This window comes from Larus michahellis, chromosome 4 (assembly GCF_964199755.1).
Source record: "Larus michahellis chromosome 4, bLarMic1.1, whole genome shotgun sequence".
NCBI classification, from domain to species: domain Eukaryota; kingdom Metazoa; phylum Chordata; class Aves; order Charadriiformes; family Laridae; genus Larus; species Larus michahellis.
Genome location: NC_133899.1, coordinates 22,676,762 through 22,695,240, shown reverse-complemented (window position 1 = coordinate 22,695,240; position 18,479 = coordinate 22,676,762). Strand labels below are relative to the sequence as shown.

At 45.9% G+C, this 18,479-nt stretch overlaps 1 protein-coding gene across 7 annotated transcripts in view; it reads right to left on the bottom strand.

Moving 5' to 3' along the window:
- RANBP10 (RAN binding protein 10) overlaps positions 1 to 18,479 on the bottom strand; it is a 90,269-nt gene that overhangs the window by 21,309 nt on the left and 50,481 nt on the right. For all 7 annotated transcript variants that reach the window (XM_074583418.1, XM_074583421.1, XM_074583422.1 and 4 more), the window contains 2 exons: positions 12,382 to 12,404; positions 6,365 to 6,549 (listed from right to left, as the gene is read on the bottom strand). In XM_074583418.1, the coding sequence (XP_074439519.1) occupies positions 6,365 to 6,549; positions 12,382 to 12,404 (208 nt within the window). The remainder of the gene's footprint in view (positions 1 to 6,364; positions 6,550 to 12,381; positions 12,405 to 18,479) is intronic.

The window sequence follows — 18,479 nt, the reverse complement described above, 5'->3', positions numbered from 1 at the left end:
AAAACATCAACACAACAGAAGCTGCAATTTCAGTGACCGAACTCAGCTTGCTTAGGCCATGACCAGGGTCCTACTTCTGGGTCCAGACAGTGTAAATTTCCTAGATAGGTAAGAGAGACTCTAATTTCACCTTAAGGCAGAAAAATATAAAAATAAAAAGATTTAAGACTCCCAATGCATACACAGTATTTATTTTATTAATGCTGCCCAAGGGTCACTTGTAAGAACTCAGTACTGTGTCACTGCCAGTGACATCCTACAGAGACACAAAATGTGAAGCTCATAGAGGATCGTGGCTTTTAAGTAGATCACAAAAATAACAAAACAAAACAAAAAAACAAGACTCTGGTCCTAAATTTCTTCCATCATTTACTTTGCCAGAAATTGTATCTTTGGTAGTTGAATCTCCTTATGAATTCTACCCATCTCTTTTGTCTGCTGATTTACAAACAACAGACTGTCAGCATTGATTTCACAAACACTAACACGTTTTTAAGTTGTATTTTCGAAAAACGCTGGGAGGGGGAGGTAGTATCACTGTCAGAACACAAAACCAACAAAAACGTCTTTCTGAACAGACCATTTCTAAAGCATTTGTGCCTTCCCAGGATATGGCAGGTAAATGTTAATGCTCACTGGATTTTAACAAAACCTAAAAAGCCAGCACAAGATTTCCAAGCTTCTAGTGATGAATCCCAAAGTCAGCTTCTCAGGATGAAGCTGGTACTGATCCCACCAAGTCACAGCTCAAAACACGCATTCAACTTAGCTACGTGCAGTCCAAGAAAGAAGTACTTTATAAGTCAGCAATAATTTTCAGGTGTAACACTCTACGCAGGCGTGTAATTCTTAAAACTTGTTTTAAAAACAAGTGTTTCTGACCGCTGTCGGTACCAGACGTGCCCTTGGCATGGGCGTAACGAAGACAGGCGTAACGAAGACAGGCGTAACGAAGACAGGCGTAACGAAGCGCTTCCCTCCGCGTCAGGCACAGCAGCCAGGTCACCCTGGCTCCGCCAGGCTGAAGCACTGAACACCGCGACCCAGGCTGGCAGGGACGGAGGGGAAAAGCCAACTCCTGCTTCAGTGTAAGTCAGTAGTCAGAGGCTGCAAAGATTTAAATGCTCTACAAATCGGCACAAAACCTGAGCTCCTCCCTGCGCCACTTCTGCCTGTGGCACCACAGGACGTGTCCCTGCGTGAGCACACAGCAGTATTACACACTGGTCACTATGCCAGCGTGTAATCTTCATTAATGACTAATTAATGGCTAATCTTCATTAATGACTTATCAGTCCTGTGTCTCTGCTACTTACCACAGCAGTGCCGCACACTCTCAAACATTCACCAGCTGGTTTGAATCCAGGAGAACCTCTCCTGAAGTTCTGCGGGAACTTTATCCCACTCCACTGTTGTGACCTATGTGACACGTTCACGCAGACAACACAAACCTTTCAGAATCCCAGGTTCTCCAAAGGAATGGCTTTTATCGCTTGGGAGCCACGGCTGAAACTCGTTGCGAGCAGAAGCGCTCAGATCCCAGGAGCAGCTGTCTCTGTGCTGCATCTAGGGGGGCTTCTCTCACCTAGAGCGGTCATGGTGGTGGTAGAGAGCCTTGTACCGTCTGTGGCTTTTCTTCTTCAAAACAGAACTTGATTGCACACTTCTCTGTACAAATTACAGAAAGTTCTCCTTCTGCATGGCACCACTGAAGATTTTCACACAACCAATGCCAAGCCCTCCTGCTTTATCAGAAATAGGGACCTACACTGCTTCTTCTCCGATAATGAACCACACCAGCTGATCTCATCTCAGATGACTCCTACTTGGGTTCTTCATGGCAAGAGCTAAAAAGATTAGAGATCCTGTAAGACTGTAACAACACACAAAGATGAGTTCTCCACGTGAGTCCCTTTCGAGGTTTCAAGCACTGGAAAACCTTGTCAGGGCAGCCTCTCCAGTGACAGCATATCCAGGAGTGCAACACAGATGGAGACTTCTGCCAGGCTAAGTCTTCCTCTGCTCTCCAGGGAGGCACTCCCAACAGCAAACCTTCCCCGGGGACAGCCTCCCTAAGGCTGCGCCTCTCAGGATCTGCCAGGGAGGAGAGCCTCTAAAGGGAAGGAAATGCTTAGCTGCATGGTAACAAGATTAAATAAGATACAAGGAATGCTAACAAAGCCTAACATTGGCCCAAGAACTTGGAGCTCCAACCTGAAACAGGTGGACTACTAACATGAGGTACAAGCCCAGACTTAAACCTGCCTACAGAGGAGGAAGATGGAGAACATGATGCTGACTCTTGAAGTCCAAAGGAGATATGAGGAACTCCAGAGTGGTGACCCTGACACCTCCACCATGCACGTCTGAAGAAACAATTCTGGAGAACGTAAGGAACAAACATAGGGATAAACTGGTCCTACTGCAGAAGAATCAACAGCTTTTGTAAAGGCAAGCCAGGGCGCTCTAATGTGGTGACATTTTGGAAGGGTGTGCAGAAGCAGGCACAAAAGAGAGTCTTTTGCAGTCCACCTGGTTGTCCAAAGATATTTCACAGATTCTTTCAGCAAAGTCTCTCAAAGAAATTGCATTACCACGTGATAAAAGGAAAAGACCAACATGGCAAAACATTCAGTTAAATAATGGGGTGGTAAAAAAATGGTCAGTTTTTACCAGGGAAAGGAAAAAACACTCTGATGCTGCGGGAACCTGTGCTATTGACATATCCATGAAACTGAGCTTGACGGACCCGTGCTCTCATCCAATGCAGATGCTTTTATGTTCAAAGATGAAGGGCGCACACTTTTTTCTGGACAAGTTGCCTTTTGAGCACTAGGAACTATTTCCATTTAAATATCAAGGAACTTCTTCATTCTTTCTCTTAAGCCAGTTTTCCAAAAGCAGATCCTGCCCTCCTACAGCCTGACAAGATGCGTTGCAGAGAGTGAAACGACCCCAGAAAGTCAACAGTCCAGAACATCGGAATGAAAATTAACATTAAAGTCAATGACAGTTGCTACATCTCAGCCATGCTGGGTCAGACCAAACATCCAGTTAGCCCAGGACTTGTACCTCCCAACTGGCAGAAGCAAACGCCTAGCAAAACATCAAGGAACAAGGCACGTATGAAATGACGCTTTTCCCCCATAACCCTTCCAGCTTCCAATGACTGGTCAGATACTTCCTGTCCGAGAGGTGGTATCTCTCTACAGCGTAGCTCCGATAGATTTTTCTTCCTAATAATGTCTCCGGTAACTTTTTGAGTCTGTGCTGTTTTCATGGTATCTTATGGCAGACAGCGTGAAAAAATGCCCCTCCATTATTTTTTCTCAATGTGCCATTTGGTTAATTAACTTCACTTAGAATGGTAGAATCGTTGAATTGTTTAGGTTGGAAAAGGCCTTTAAGATCATTGAGCTCAACCGTTAACCTAGCACTGACAAAATGACCACTACCCCATGCCCCTCAGCACCACATCTGCCTGGCTTTTAAATGCCTCCAGGGATGGCGACTCCACCACTTCCCGGGGCAGCCTGTTCCAAGGCTTGATGACCCTTTCGGTGAAGACATTTTTCCTAATATCCATCCTAAACCTCCCCTGGTGCAACTTGCAGCCGTTTCCTCTTGTTCCATCGCCTGTTCCTTGGGAGAAGAGACCGACCCCCCCTGGCTGCACCCTCCTTTCAGGGAGTTGCAGAGAGTGAGAAGGTCTCCCCTCAGCCTCCTCTTCTCCAGGCTGAACACCCCCAGCTCCCTCAGCCGCTCCTCACAGGACTTGTGCTCCAGACCCCTCACCAGCTCCGTTGCCCTTCCCTGGACACGCTCCAGCACCTCAGTGTCTTTTTTGTGGTGAGGGGCCCAAAACTGGACACAGCCTTTGAGGTGGGGCCTCACCGGTGCCGAGCACAGGGGGACCGTCACTGCCCCAGTCCTGCTGGCCACACTATTGCTGATACAGGCCAGGATGCCGTTGGCCGCCTTGGCCACCTGGGCACACTGCTGGCTCATATTCAGCCGGCTGCCCACCAACACCCCTAGGTCCTTTTCCGCTGGGCAGCTTTCCCTTTAATTCTTGCAGTACAATTGTTCCTTCACTACCTTCTCAAGACTATTCAAGATATTTTTATCACACTTCTGCCTTACCCTTCACAATCATATCCTTCAACGCTGTAGGTCTGTATATTTGTTTCCTGCCTTACACCCATCCCATACCTTTGCACATCCTGCCTTGGTTTTTTTTCCGTGCTTTTCTTACTTCTACCACATACTTCTGGCGAGAAGGAACATCACGTGGTATTCACATTAAGGGTGCACCATATATTCACACAGTGACAGAATTATTTCTGTCCTCTGTTTTTCCCCGAATGAATCCTAGCATTATTTTTGTTTCCTGCTTACTAGCAAAAAAATGAGATGACATTTCTGTGCAATGACTCATCATAACCCAAAGACTTCATTCCTTCCTGGAAGGTCCCTTCTTCCCAGCCATTTCTGAACACCCTCACCACCCATCCAAGTCTCTCTACCGTCTCCTCCTCCCAAAGTGACAAACCCTTTCCCGCTCATTCCCTCTCTTCTCTTTCTTTTAAACAACTCATAATCCCCATCGGACATGTGCCCTCAGCTTCTGGCTGCATTGTCTCCCTCAGTCTGCGGCAAGGGAACTTCTCAAAAGCCTTTTGGACTTCCAAGCCAAAGACAGCAGCCCAAGAACCGTATCCACGTGTCTGCTGGCTCCTCTTTGCAAAACCCACGTCCTCTTTCTCCATGTGCCCAACGTATCTGCCCTTCAGTGGTGCTTCTACAGATTTCTCCAAGCCAGACATCAAGGTTCTCTCAGCCCATCACTGCCTGACTCTCTGCTGAAACCCTTCATGAAACATGGCACCATCCACCCCATCCACCCCTTCTCTTGATCCAAGGCAGTTTGGAGAGAAATTCTGTTCCACAGCCACAAGCTCATCTGTTTTCTCCTTGAGTCTCGTTAGGACTCTGGCTAAACATCTGATCCCAGAGACTTTCTCCACTTCCGCTCACCTATTTCTTCTAGTGCTTCTTTGACACACACTTCAATCCCAGATACAGCCTCTGCCAAGTCCCTCATAAAGAAGCATCCCAGCATGACAACCTACCTGATTTCTGGACACAGAGGCAAAGAATTCAATTGGATATGGTCTGGTTTTATACTGCAATTCTCTCTAGGTCCTACACACTCCCTGGCAGGCCTCACGCTCCCTATTTTCTTGAAGAAAGATGTTATTATTATTTTCAATAGCATCTGCTAGTTGCTTTTCAAAGGCTTTGCTCGTTGCCATGAATTATCTGCAAATAACTAAATACAAGACTAGCAGAAAACCAGAGCGATCACATGGATGCGATCACTGCTGCATGTAAGTCTCCTGCATGACAATGACCAGCATCAGGTGTTTAGGGAAAGAATATAATAAAAAGGTGAAACACAGAGCTATCTGTAATCAGAGATACAAGCAATCAGAGATAGAAGCAACAGCCGTAGACTCGGGGGTTTAAAATACAACTGTGGAACTAGCCTCCATGGATTACTGGGAATATTTAAATGTGTATCTTTTAAAATCCACTTATACTGAAACAACAACAACTTCTTGCAGCAGCAAGTCCCACGGCTTCATACTCTTAGTGAAAAAAATATTATTTTGGTTTTAAGGCAGAAGGTGCTTTTCTTGTGTTTTGAGAAACAGCGAACAATCACTTTCTAGTCATGCTCTTCGTGGTGCGAGCGACTGCCAGCCAGCTACAGCCCAGCTCCCTCAGTTACCTGTTTCCAAGCCGTGGAGCCTTAGTCAGCTCTGTCTTTCTTCAGGCAGAAGATACTCCTGACCTCTGACAATTGTTCTCATTGTTCTCATCAAGTTCCACTCAGTCCTTTTTGCAATGGGAAACGCATTCAATAATCATAAATTTGTAACGTGCCATAATTGTGTTTTCGGTTAGGTTGGGTTTGGAAGCCTTTGCTTTAGGCTATTTCTTGCTCTTTTGTTTCTGAATTCAGCTGACTTACATACTGGCTCTTCTCCTATGTGAGAGTTTTTATGGTGTCCTCTCCACTCCCCTTCCCCCAGTGCATCACCTCAAAGTGTATGTTCTTCCATTCCTACAAGCTTTCATGCAGTCTTTGGCTGAAAACTTCTCCCATCTTCTACATTTCAAACAGTAGCAATCTATGTAGGAAAGACTATTAAACAACAATACAGAGGGTAGAACAAATTGAGCAAAATGCACTGACTGGCAATTTTTGCCATAAGAAAGCATAAATTAGCATTAAAAAAAAAAAAGTATTTAAAGCCTACGAGAACGAAAGAAGCCGAACACCAGAACAGTGACTTACTTCTGCAGCATGGCTTGCCACTCGCCTAGTCTGTCTCCTATGGGAAACCGCTTAATGGTGCTCTGAATCTTCGCTCGCCACTCCCTCATGTAGTCCTCAATGTCGAACACAAAGGGCTGCTGCCCAAAGTTGGCATCCACTATCTCTCCTGGAGTCTGGAGACCCACCGTAGGGTAGAGATTTGACTGGGAAGGAAGAAAAAGAAACCCGTATTAAACCCAGCTTTCTCTTTCTGGTTCCAGTTACATGGTTTGGTACAACAAAAAAGCTGCTCTTTAAATGGAAACATGTAATGGAATAGGAAGGGGCAACAGCCCTTCAGGTACATCTCAAGGAACCCCACGAATATTGTAGAGTTATAAAAGGTATTGCATAAAACCAGGACAATGGGTTTGATCCCAGCAGTCTGGAATCATCCGCTGTCTGTGGTCTGTCCACTTTCTGGTTTAGTTCTCTGCAATTTCTACCAAAGTTCAATAGCCAGCTAATAATAATAATAATAATAATGATAATAATAAAAATTAAAGAGGCATCATGTAAATCAACAGATCTATGTGTTCTCCGCTATTTCAACTGAACTCTCTTATTCCTTGGAAGCTGCTCTCTGAATATTTTACATCTCTGATAAAACGGAATGGGTGGTAGTGGAGTTCTGAGGTTAGGTCTTTGATGATCCCAAGACAGCAAGATCCCTATCCACACAAGAAATTCCACTACTGATAGACAAATTTCATTTTAAGAACAAGCGTATGGATCCAAACGGAAGCTTTTACCCACCACCAGAACATCGGGGGGAAAAAAAAGGTTATCACCATGAAAATACCTCTAAAATTCATCCAATAATTCAGCTTCCAAAGATGATGTAATTGAAAATAGATGGTCAAAGTCTATATAGAAATTCTCTGAATTCAGGCTATTTTAAGAATAAGCTTATGGATACGAATTGAATCCCTGAGCCCACTTGAATGTGAGGAAAAGAGAAAAGGCACCAGAAAAGGTACGGGGGTGCCTGGTTCTCATCACTCTAGATCACACTTTTGAAGAGAATGCTCCCTTCACTGTCATGTTACTTTTTTGCAGCACAAATTACTTCTGTTTGCAACATGGACTGCAATGATGCTCTGCTTCAGAGCATCTGCTGATAGCCTGCGGGGTTTAGGGAGAAAGCTCTCTCGTGCTGCTCATGAGCTGTTTGGTGTTGGGTCTTTTCACTTTCACACTGGAGACTGCCATAGCCAGAACCCAGGCACTGGGCAAGGCATGGGGATGGACGGTTTTCGTCAGTGTGAGGTTTATGGTTGGACTCAATGAACTGAAAGGTCCCTTCCAACCCAGGTAATTCTGTGATTCTATGATGCACGTAGTCTGGAAGGCGCCCGGTTACAGTGCCTTGCTCATGGCTGAACCCATGTCAGATGTTAGATCAGTGGAGGAGCAGACATCTCTCTATAGGTCAAATCAGCGAGAACTACTACTGGTGGTCAGACGGTCATCCTAAAGAAAGCTGGGATGATTCTCTCCTCCTCCATAGCAAGGGGCATGGGGCATCAGGAAAATTTATTCAACTAATTCTTCACTATTGCAGAGACCTGAGACATTGACAATATCATTGATCTCCCCCGTGAGACTTACTGGAGGTGTGGATTTTACTTTTTACTAAAGGTATTAAGATTGTTACGAGGCGGAACTCAGCAGAATCCTAATCACATCGGCAAAAATGGAGCCAGTAAGTTGTGGGAAGTGATTAATCCTCTCTGCTGTCACTGCCGTGGCTATGGCTGCATTATTGGACTCGGATCCCCGCCTCCACTTCCACATCCCGGAGACAAGGAAGACATTCACAAACGGAGTCCAGCAGAGTTCTGCTACGATGGCCAGGGGGCTGGAGCCCCTGGCGTACAAGGAGAGGCTGAGGGAATCAGCTCGGAGAAGGCAAAAGGGAAAATCTAACTTCAAGTCTCCCACTCCCAAATGGGAGGTGATAAAAAAGATGGAGACAAATTCTTCTCCAGGGCGTTCAGTGAAAGGACAAGGGGCACAAGCTGCAGCCAGGGAAATTCTAATGGGACATAAGGAAGAAATTCTTCCTCGTGAAGATGATTAAAGTCCGGAATAGGTTCCCAGAGAGACTGCAGCATCTCTCTTCTCGGTGAGTTTCAAAATTCAACTGGATACGGTCCTGACCAACCTGCTCCACCTTTGACATTATTGATTCTCAAATATCAAAGAAAAAAAATGAATCTATAAATACAGGCTGGGAATTGACATCAGAAATCAGGATGACTGCATTGTTGCTGACTCAGCACACCTCTTCCTTTCCCATTCTCACACCAAGGAAGTTTCTGGGTTAGAGAGGCGTGCAAAGAAAATACAGCATGATAAAGGAGGAGCTCCCAGAGGAAAATGCCATGTTTAAAGTCAGTCTCTCCTTTCTTTCAAACCCAGCTGACAAGGAAGTATCTCTAGTGAGGGATCAGATCTTTCCCACACTCCATATTTTAGACTTGTTTATTAACTTTTTGGTATTAAGAACCCAAGGACTTCCAAAGCCAGGAAAGAGACACCCAAAATCCTTGGAAGTCAGAAGTAAAAAACACCAAGTTACAACATATCCTGTATTTTTTGGCCACCTTGGGGTATGTTCATCTTTGAGGGGAAGCTGCCTACCCTCAAAAATCCCATTTTTCACATGTGGGATGGGTCTTCTCTCCTTAGCAACTACTTGGGAACTACACGTATCCCCACCACCCTGCCAGACACAAGAAGACATCATCCCAGAGCCCACCGACCGGGCAGATGCTTCTCCTGCCATGTTCTTCAGGCACACTCTCCCAGTGACTTTTGGACCTCTGAGGGTCCAAAAGAGGGACCTCTTCCCTCTGATGTTGGTGGCCAGATGCTCAAAACCCCCTAGCTCATTTTGGCTTGCTTTTTTAACCTCCTTGTCCCTTTGCACCTCTGCAATCTCACCCTGGGCTCTTCCACATTCTGCTTTTTAACATTTCCTATCTTAGCAAACCACCAGGCAGGATAAACCTGATATGGGCCTGCGTAAGTAAGAAAGTTAGGCCTAAGCATGAACTAAAATCGGTGAAAAAGGGGAAAACTCCCTCTGTGGGATATAAGCAGTTATTTCTACATTAATTTCAACCTGTGCTAGGCCAAAATGCAATTTTTTTCCCTCATGTCTACTCATACAAATGCAAACACTCTTTAGAGGGAACTGAAACATGCTGAAGCAAATATGCCTCACTGTGTGTGAGCATTATCACAATAAAATGTGGTTTTCAACTGAAAGCATCCATTTCAGCTTCCTAATATTGCGAATATTGTCATCATCATTTGCCTCTGAAAGGAGAATTTTGCAGTAAGCACCTCAAGGAAACAATTTCTAGACCGGTAACGTTTTGAAGGGTCAAATGAATCCCTTGAGAAATGCCAACCCTAGAAGTTATTTAAGCTTGAAAGGTGTAAAAGTAATGGGGCTTACTGGCCAAGCTTCTCACCAATGCGCGCTACCAGCCAGCTTCACCATGACACAGGCTGTAACGCAAGAAAAGGTGTTCAACCTACAGCCCCTCCCCGGGGGGTTTCAGTAATTGGGCATGGAAAGTGACAAAAACTGCACATCAAGCTGCTCAGACCAGAGAACCTCAAGGGTCACTCAGGTAAGACTGCTGTTTCCATTCACGTTTGCAGTTAGATTTTCAGACCACAGCTTTAGCAGATGAAGAACACAGATTACATTTTATCTCTCTCATATGATGGGTGTTTTCTCTTCTTTACCTTCTAATGAATGGATATTGTGTTTGAGCCTGGATCACGATGCTATAATAAATGAAAAATACCACTTGCAAGTTATATCAACTTCAAATTCCCTACTGCCTCAAGACTTCTACAGTCTCTGACGTCAGTCATTATATTTAATCCAAAGGTCTATCTTGTGTTTGGCATCCCCTTCTTCATGAAAGGGCAGTAACCTCAACTGTTTGGAAGAACAACCAGGAAGCCGTGGACCAAGGGAATAAAAAGGGCCAGAAAAGGACATGGAATACACAAGTGTCTGCAAGGGTGAGGGAAGAAGGCAGTAATTCGAGGGAATGATATTGGAAAAGGAGGATGGGAATGATGGAAGCTGGATGCAGGCATCCATTAGGATGAAGCTGCCAACACAACAGCTGAGCCATTTAGCACATGGAGAGGAATGTCCAAAATCTACAGGGAGCCAGAAGTCTCCTGTCTTTGCTCGCATCCACAGTCAGGGGGGGAAATGACCCAGTCAAGCTTCTCTGGCCACCTTTTTACAGAGAAATTATCTCATGGAGGATAATTCTCAATAGTAGGAGGCTTATAGGGCATCCATTGTTCTCCTTCCTGGCCCAGAAAAAGTGTGTTATGGATTAGTTGCTGCTGTAAATGCGAGAAACTGATTTCCACAGAATACAACTCTACAGCAACACTTTAGCTGCAAATGACAAAACAAGGGTATGTGTGTTTGGGTGTGTTGGATAGCTATTTTTGATCGGTGAGAGCCTAAATAGCAATTATCTGTCTATCCTAACACGAACACTGCTCACAGCTCAGAAAGAGAAGCAGTCTAGCCAAGTGATAAGACAAAAGGGTGAGAAAATTAGAAGGAATATGATAAAACTGTGACTACTAATGTAATCTATATCCAGAGGGAAAACAAAGAGCATCCAAAATTAAGGTGTATATCAAAGAAGTGTCTTCTTGCTATGGATGCAAGGTTGTCACAAGACATCACTCTAAAAGGTTAATATCCATGGTCAGATAAAATATTCTTTTACTTTAATAAACTGCACTTGGACCGAGTGAATAAACCACTGTGAAACAACCCACACAAAGAGGGTTTCTGGTTTAAGACACACTGCAACGTTACCAAGTTCAAGTATTGACAGCTGATGTGAGAAGGAGAATCAAGTAACTGGAATATCCTTCAGCGCAGACATCGGCTGGGATATGGGAGGGATCTGTAAAGCCATAAATCCCCTGGGGAAGGGGAACGGGGAGTGCTAGTCATTATTTCTCACAACACAAAAATCCGAGGAACGAAAAAAAATCTTTGGCGGGAGGTGTAAAACAAAGCAAAGCAAGCTTTCTTCCACACAGTGTGGAAATCAGGCAAGGAAACTGATCACTTTGGAGGCCAACACAAGTTACGGAAATTAAGATATTCCTCAGAGGAAATCCATGTAGGGTTATTAAGTACAACGACTTCCTCAGGGATAAGAAGTTCTATGTATGAGAGAAAAGCATGCCATGATGTACTGGTGTACGCCTGACCTGGTTTTATCTTCTTTTCCTAAACACCTGCTCCTTGCCCAGGACCACTTCAGTCTGAAAAAGAGCAACTATTTTTTTTGTTCATGACCCACTGTGAAAGGTGTGCTTTTCTAAGAGCCATTATTGCCTGCTGTCACTCAGCTGCCGTCACTGCGCTCAAGAAAACCTGGGCGGAGGGGTTGGTGAACCAGAGGAGTAACTATCAGCCCCACGCGGATGCCAAACGCATTCCCTCTGGCGATTCCACGGGCTGGTTACTCATCATGGGTAGAGGCTTCTCACAAACCTGTGCCATGAGCACACACACTACAGCCAGCTAAGCCTGACCTTCGTTCTCAGCAACACCCTTCCTGAACCACCCCGTGGAAAGGGAACAACTCCACCGCAGCTGCAAAGCTTGGAAGAGTCGAAGCTGCATTTGGAAGACGGTGGCCTGGAATGAAGTTGGAATCCTCGCTTTAACTCCAGGAGAAGGAGCAACATATTCTTAGAGGCGGTGAGGGATGAGAGGAGGCACACGAGCAGCCCACAAACCCAGCCATAGGATTGCGGAGTTTCAGAAAAAGGAGCATCCACACCATTCAGTAATGCACGTTTCCATTTTTTTTTTTAACAGGGCATCAAACAGAAAAAAAAAAAATCACACCCTCTCACTCTTCCCCCTCCCTTCCATCTGCATCCTTAGTTAAAATACTGAAAATAGGTGTACTTACAGGGAGGTCTGTAAAGGCTATACCTGTGGGGGGAAAAATATCAGAATTAAAAAGACAAAGGATTTTTTTCCTTGCTTGGCTACATCCTTAACACACTACAAAACATTACTCCACTCCAATAAATCCCACCTCTGACCCCACATGTCACCACCGGTTGTATTTAGAAGTAACTTCCCTCCCCAGCCCCATCCTGTGCAAGGTTTTGCATCGGGAGAAAGGTTCGGGGAAAAGCCTAATTTTTCAGACATCTTTCCCAAAAATTTGATTTTCTAAAAAGCAGCTCCTCTTTTCTTTGCTTCTCCCTGTGTCGCTATGAAGGAGATCGTTTTCAAGACTCACTTTGGCTTTAGAAACAGAGTTTTACTATAAAGTTGCTTCAGTTTAGGCTATTAACTAGTTCTTCTTACCAGCCAGAGAGACGGGAATGAACAACCCAACTTTGCATTACAGCTGGGGAACAGCCCTGCAACAGGACCAAGCTGCAGCCGGGAGCACCCGAGGAATACTGGGCAACGAACAGCTTCGTCCTCAACCATGCTGCTACAGTTCCAGATATAAGAGGTGGGAAAAAAGTGTATGGTTTCCCTTTTCATTTGTATTTGGCATGACAGAAAACAGATATTTAAGCCGTTACCTAGGATGGCTAAGGGAGCTGCGGCTGGAGACAACGCTCAGCTACAGCCAGGCTGGGTGCATGCTCCGCATCTGAGTGTGGTGTGAGGTACCACTCTGAAGGAGGGTTCCCGTGGTGTGTCCCTCCATCCGCCACAGGCCAGATCCAGCAGCGAGGCAGGAGCATGGCAAGACAACTAGCCAACGATAGGCTGAGCTTAATTCATCTCCTAAGCTAACATTTCAGGAGTCGACCTGGAAGGTGGGGTCTTGCCCTACGCGTGCTCCCAGCAATGCCTTCTGGTCCCCGCCAGAGGAAGGCTGGTACCCACACCAGTATGCCCAGTTCTGGCACGCATCCCGTCTCCCAGCCACGCAGCAGTCCCTCCTGCCTGGCACCGAAACGCACTACAGCCTGCACTGAAGCAAGAGCACATCATTCTCCGATTTTAATGTTAGGACGATTTTAACCAAGAGCTGCAACGTAATGTTACCACATCAGCCTGAAAGGGTAATTTAAACCAATTTTAGGAGTCAGCAGAGGAAACAAACATTCAAAGCAGCACAGATCCAAAAAAATACTTGGGAAAAAATCCTGACTATTTTACTAAATAAATAGCCAATATGGTTTAATTAACACCCTGGCAGATGGCCAACATGGTTTAATTAACATCACAGCAGTTTGGACCTTGCCTGTTGAGTACCTTCTCTACAACCCAACCAAAAATTGTGTATAGCAGTGATGTGGAATACCTGGCTGAGAAAAACGTTCAGTAACCATTGCTCTCACTCCAACACTTTGCCCAAATATTGTCCCTCACTCAAGCCTGTTTTTCACTTCGCACTCGTTTTACTCAGCTCGATGAGTAATCCTGGGCTGCATCAAAAGAAGGGTGGCCAGCAGGTCGAGGGAGGTGATTCTACCCCTCTACTCCACTCTGGTGAGACCCCAGCTGGAGCACTGTGTCCAGCTCTGGAGTCCTCAGCACAAGAAGGACACGGAGCTGTTGGAGCGGGTCCAGCGGAGGGCCCCGGAGATGCTGGGAGGGCTGGAGCCCCTCTGCTGTGAGGACAGGCTGAGAGAGCTGGGGGGGTTCAGCCTGGAGAAGAGAAGGCTCCGGGGAGACCTTCCAGCCCCTTCCAGTCCCTAAAGGGGCTCCACGAAAGCTGGGGAGGGACTCTGGAGCAGAGAGTGTAATGATAGGACAAGGGATAACAGTTTCAAACTGAAAGAGGAGAGATTTAGATTAGATATTAGAAAGAAATTGTTTCCTGTCAGGGTGGTGAACTCCCGGCCCAGGTTGCCCAGAGAAGCTGCAGCTGCCCCAGGAGGTGTTCAAGGCCAGGCTGGACAGGGCTTGGAGCAACCTGGGCTGGTGGGAGGTGTCCCTGCCCAGGGCAGGGGGTGGCACTGGATGATCTTTAAGGTCCCTTCCAACCCAAACCATTCTATGATTCTATGAAAGCTGGTTTCTAACCCTTACACTAGAATGAGACCAAGGTCCTTGAGTCTGCAACCCTCTGGAGCCCTCCTCTGCCACCCAGGATCACTCAGAGCCAGAGGCGGCCTGGCTTTCCCACGACAACTCACGGAGCTGCATCCAGCACATAGACAAGTATATGATTTTTGAGTGGACTACAAGGTGGGTGGAAAATTGGCTGGGCTGTCAGGATCGAAGGGTTGTGAACAGCAGCTCAAAGTCCAAGTGTTGTCCCTCAGGGATCGATGGTAGGGCCAATACAGTTTAATGTCTTTAGTAATGACCTGGACGATGGGACAGCGTGCGCTCTCAGCAGGCTCACAGATGTTATCAAACAGGAGAGTGGACAATACGCTGGAGGGCATACTGCTATTCAGAAGGACCTCAACAGGCTGGAGAAACGATCCAGCACAAGCCATGTAAAGCTCAACAAAAGCAACTGAAGAGCCCTTCCACCAGGTTGTAATATTCCCAGAAAACAGGACAGGCTGGGGCTGACTGGAGAGAACGCAGATCTGCAGGGGATCCTGCTGGGCAACAAGTTGGGCAGGAGTCAGCAGTGGGTCCTTGCAGTGAAGTAGGTCAACCACATCCTGAGCTGCATCAGTAGGAGTACAGTTGGAGCTGCGTTAGTAAGAGCGGAGGTTAAAGGAAGGGATTGCTCCCTTCTCTTCCACACTTGTGAGTCTAAACTTGGGAGTATGACGTCCACCTTTGGGCTCCCCAATACAAGACGGACAGTGAGACTAGAATGAGCCCAGCAGAGGCCAACGAGATGGAGAAAGGCTAAGGGAAAAGGGGTTGTCCAGTGCTAGGACACTTATTGCTGCCTTATGGGAGGGTATCAAAAAGATGGACTTTTCCCAGAGATGCATGGCGACAGGAGGCAATGGAGACAAGCTGCAACATGGGAGAAGTCTGATTAGAATTAGGTGGGAAAAATTCAGCATGACTGTGGTCAAAGACTGAATGAGGGGACCAGAAAAGTCCCCTGTGGCATCTCTGTTCTTGGAGACAGTAAAAACTTGATGAGCTTCTGAGTAACACGGTCTAATTGGTCCTGCTTTCAGCAGGGCGTTGGATGCTTGACCTCCAGAGATCCCTCCCAACAAAAATTACTCTTCTATAAATAATTACTATTCTATAAATAAACTTATTATACTGCCTTTAAATTAAGGTATTTGTATGTTTTGCACCCTGTTACCTAAGTAAGACCAACAAAATGCTTTGGGCACACAGAACTAGATCTATTGCACAAATATGTCTGCTTAGAGAGTTCATCCTGAATCTGCACTGCTACACACCCGCATCCAACATGGGCAACGGCAGAGAGCGAAAGATTAGGGGACTGGAACATCTCTCTCATGAAGAAAGGCTGAAGGATTTGGGTCTCTTCAGTCTGGGAAAAAGATGACTGAGGGAGCATCTTATCACACTTAAACGGTGGGTGTCAGGAGGATGGGGCCAGGCTCTTCTCAGTGGTGCCAGTGAATGGACAAGAGGTAACAGGCACAAACTTGAGCACAGGAAGTTCCATCTCAACATGAGGAGGAACTTCTTTCCTGTGAGGGTGGCAGAGCCCTGGCACAGGCTGCCCAGAGAGGTGGTGGAGTCTCCGTCTCTGGAGACATTCCAAACCCACCTGGACGCGTTCCTGTGCCACCTGCTGTGGGTGACCCTGCTCTGGCAGGGGGTTGGACGGGATGATCTCCAGAGGTCCCTTCCAACCCCTGCCAGTCTGGGATTTTGTAATCACAGCTCTAACTGGGCAGCTGAACTTGAAACTGCACTCTTTCTCTGCAGCACCTCCAAAGCTGGGGTCCAATTTAAAATAACAAACTTCATAAATCTAAGGACATGAGAACTGTATAGCTAAAGAGATCTGGAAGCAAGAGCGAGTGTGTGAAGCGCCTCTCCTGTTAGTCCGCGGGACATAGGTTAGTGGTGGTTTTGGCAGTGTTAGGTTGCTGGTTGGACTTGATGATCTTAGAATCATAGAATCTTCATGGCTGGAAAGGACCTTTGAGATCATCGACTCCAATCATACACACACAAAAAAAAACCCCTACAATCTCTGTCACCAGAGCATGCCCTGAAATGCCAAATCTACATGTTTCTTAAATACCTCTAGGGATGGTGACTCAACCATCTCCCTGGACCCTTCCAACCAAAACGATTCTCTGATTCTATGACGTGAACCTGATCATCAAGGTAGTGATATAAAGACATTAAATGAAGGTTCAGTGCTGGGGGACAGTGTGATCAACACCTTCCACCTTTCCGTGACTAACACACACTTACACACATCTCCATGCACACAACATGCTTGTGGATCTTCTCGCCCAACTCTACCCTCCACCCAGCAACGATCATCCTCTGCCTCACAGTTGGCCATTTTCTTCACAATACATTTCAGAATTCAGTTAGCACAAGATGACATACATTTGGGCCATCAGCCACAACACTCCATTTCCTCGGCAGGGTGCTCCTCCAGCATCTGTTTAGGCAATCCTAATTCAGAGACCGCAGAAGCAGTGCTGATCCACCGCAAATATGCAACACCACATTCAGCAAGATGGGGGATCTTCAAAATGGACTAGGAAACGTCAGCCCATGAAATACTTGAATACTTTTATGACTTGTTGCTGAGGAGAAGTGCCATTCAACCCACACAGCTCTACACGCTCCTGCAGTTATCATCCAATCAACTGTTCTTACAGAGACACCAGGCCGCAGCCAAGCTTGATATTCTCCATTCATTTTAGATCTGGTTCATCTTTAAAGTCTTGTTTTAAACCTCTCAATGTCCTTGCTCTCTGCCAGCTTGATTTGAGGACAGTCCTGTCAAACCTGGGCAAAGCTGGGATTGACATCCATGGATCTCTTTGCCAAGCAGATTCCTTCATTATCTCTCCTGTTCCTGTTAATCTCTACACTGGTTGAGAACGGGTGTTTTGCTGTACAGGTTAACTTCGTCTTTCCAAGTGCCTGCACTAGAACTCAGACTACAGGAAGATTTCTATGCCAAGACTTCAGAGGGTTGCATGCTCTTTTTATAGCCCTGCTGCTCCATTTACCTTGGTCTGCTGGCAAAGCCTGAGACCTGAAACACTCCCACACTAGTCCCTGAGCGAACTCATCCACGTCATCCCAAAGACCTGCACCAGTCACATTCCCTCATCATGTCCTGTGTCCAAGCCTCTCTGCCTAGTTGCTGGAGCCCCAACATTTCTCAAATTTCTTTCTCTCCTAATTCACTCTCACCACACTTCTAGCCACATCTCATCATGCTTTTTATTGCCAGGACTCCACTCAGAACTTGCCATCAGTGGCCGGAAGACATTTAAGACATTTTCCAGAAGAGAGAATTAAGACTACATACGATGTCAAACAGTTTTCACATGACGTCTCCAAACAAAGTTCAAGACTTAGCTCCCACCAGAACATCCAGAATTTGTGATGGTCAAGAAAACAGTTCTTATATAGAGCTCCTGATGGATCTGATTAAATGGAAAAGTATGGAGACAATGGGAGATCATAGTTAAGCAACAGGAGAAACTGCAAGGAAAACAAAGCAGGGGGTGTGTCTAATTAACAAATGAAAAGGAAAGGGTGAAATGGTGCAAAGAGAAAGGGTGAAGAGAGAACATCATCTTTAGGGAAAGACAGTAGTTCCACTAAAAGCAAGACAAATCCAAATGCCCAGAGGCAGGGCCCTGAAACCCTGCTAACTGGCATCGCAAAGGGGCTGATCAGTCTCATGAATATTTTTTATATCTGCAGCACGAATACATAATGACCTGATTTCCTAAGAGGAGAGAGATACAGCTCCAGTGGCTTTGTGTCAGGGAACATCAACAAAAAGCACATTCATCCCTTTCCTAGTAAATCTCAGGTTTACACAACAGAGAAATGAGATTCTCAGGTTAGCGTAAGTTTGCATGAAATGTTCAAGATCTTCATGGAGATGCTTCCACTAGGGCAGGAAGTGTTCTGGCTTTCAAA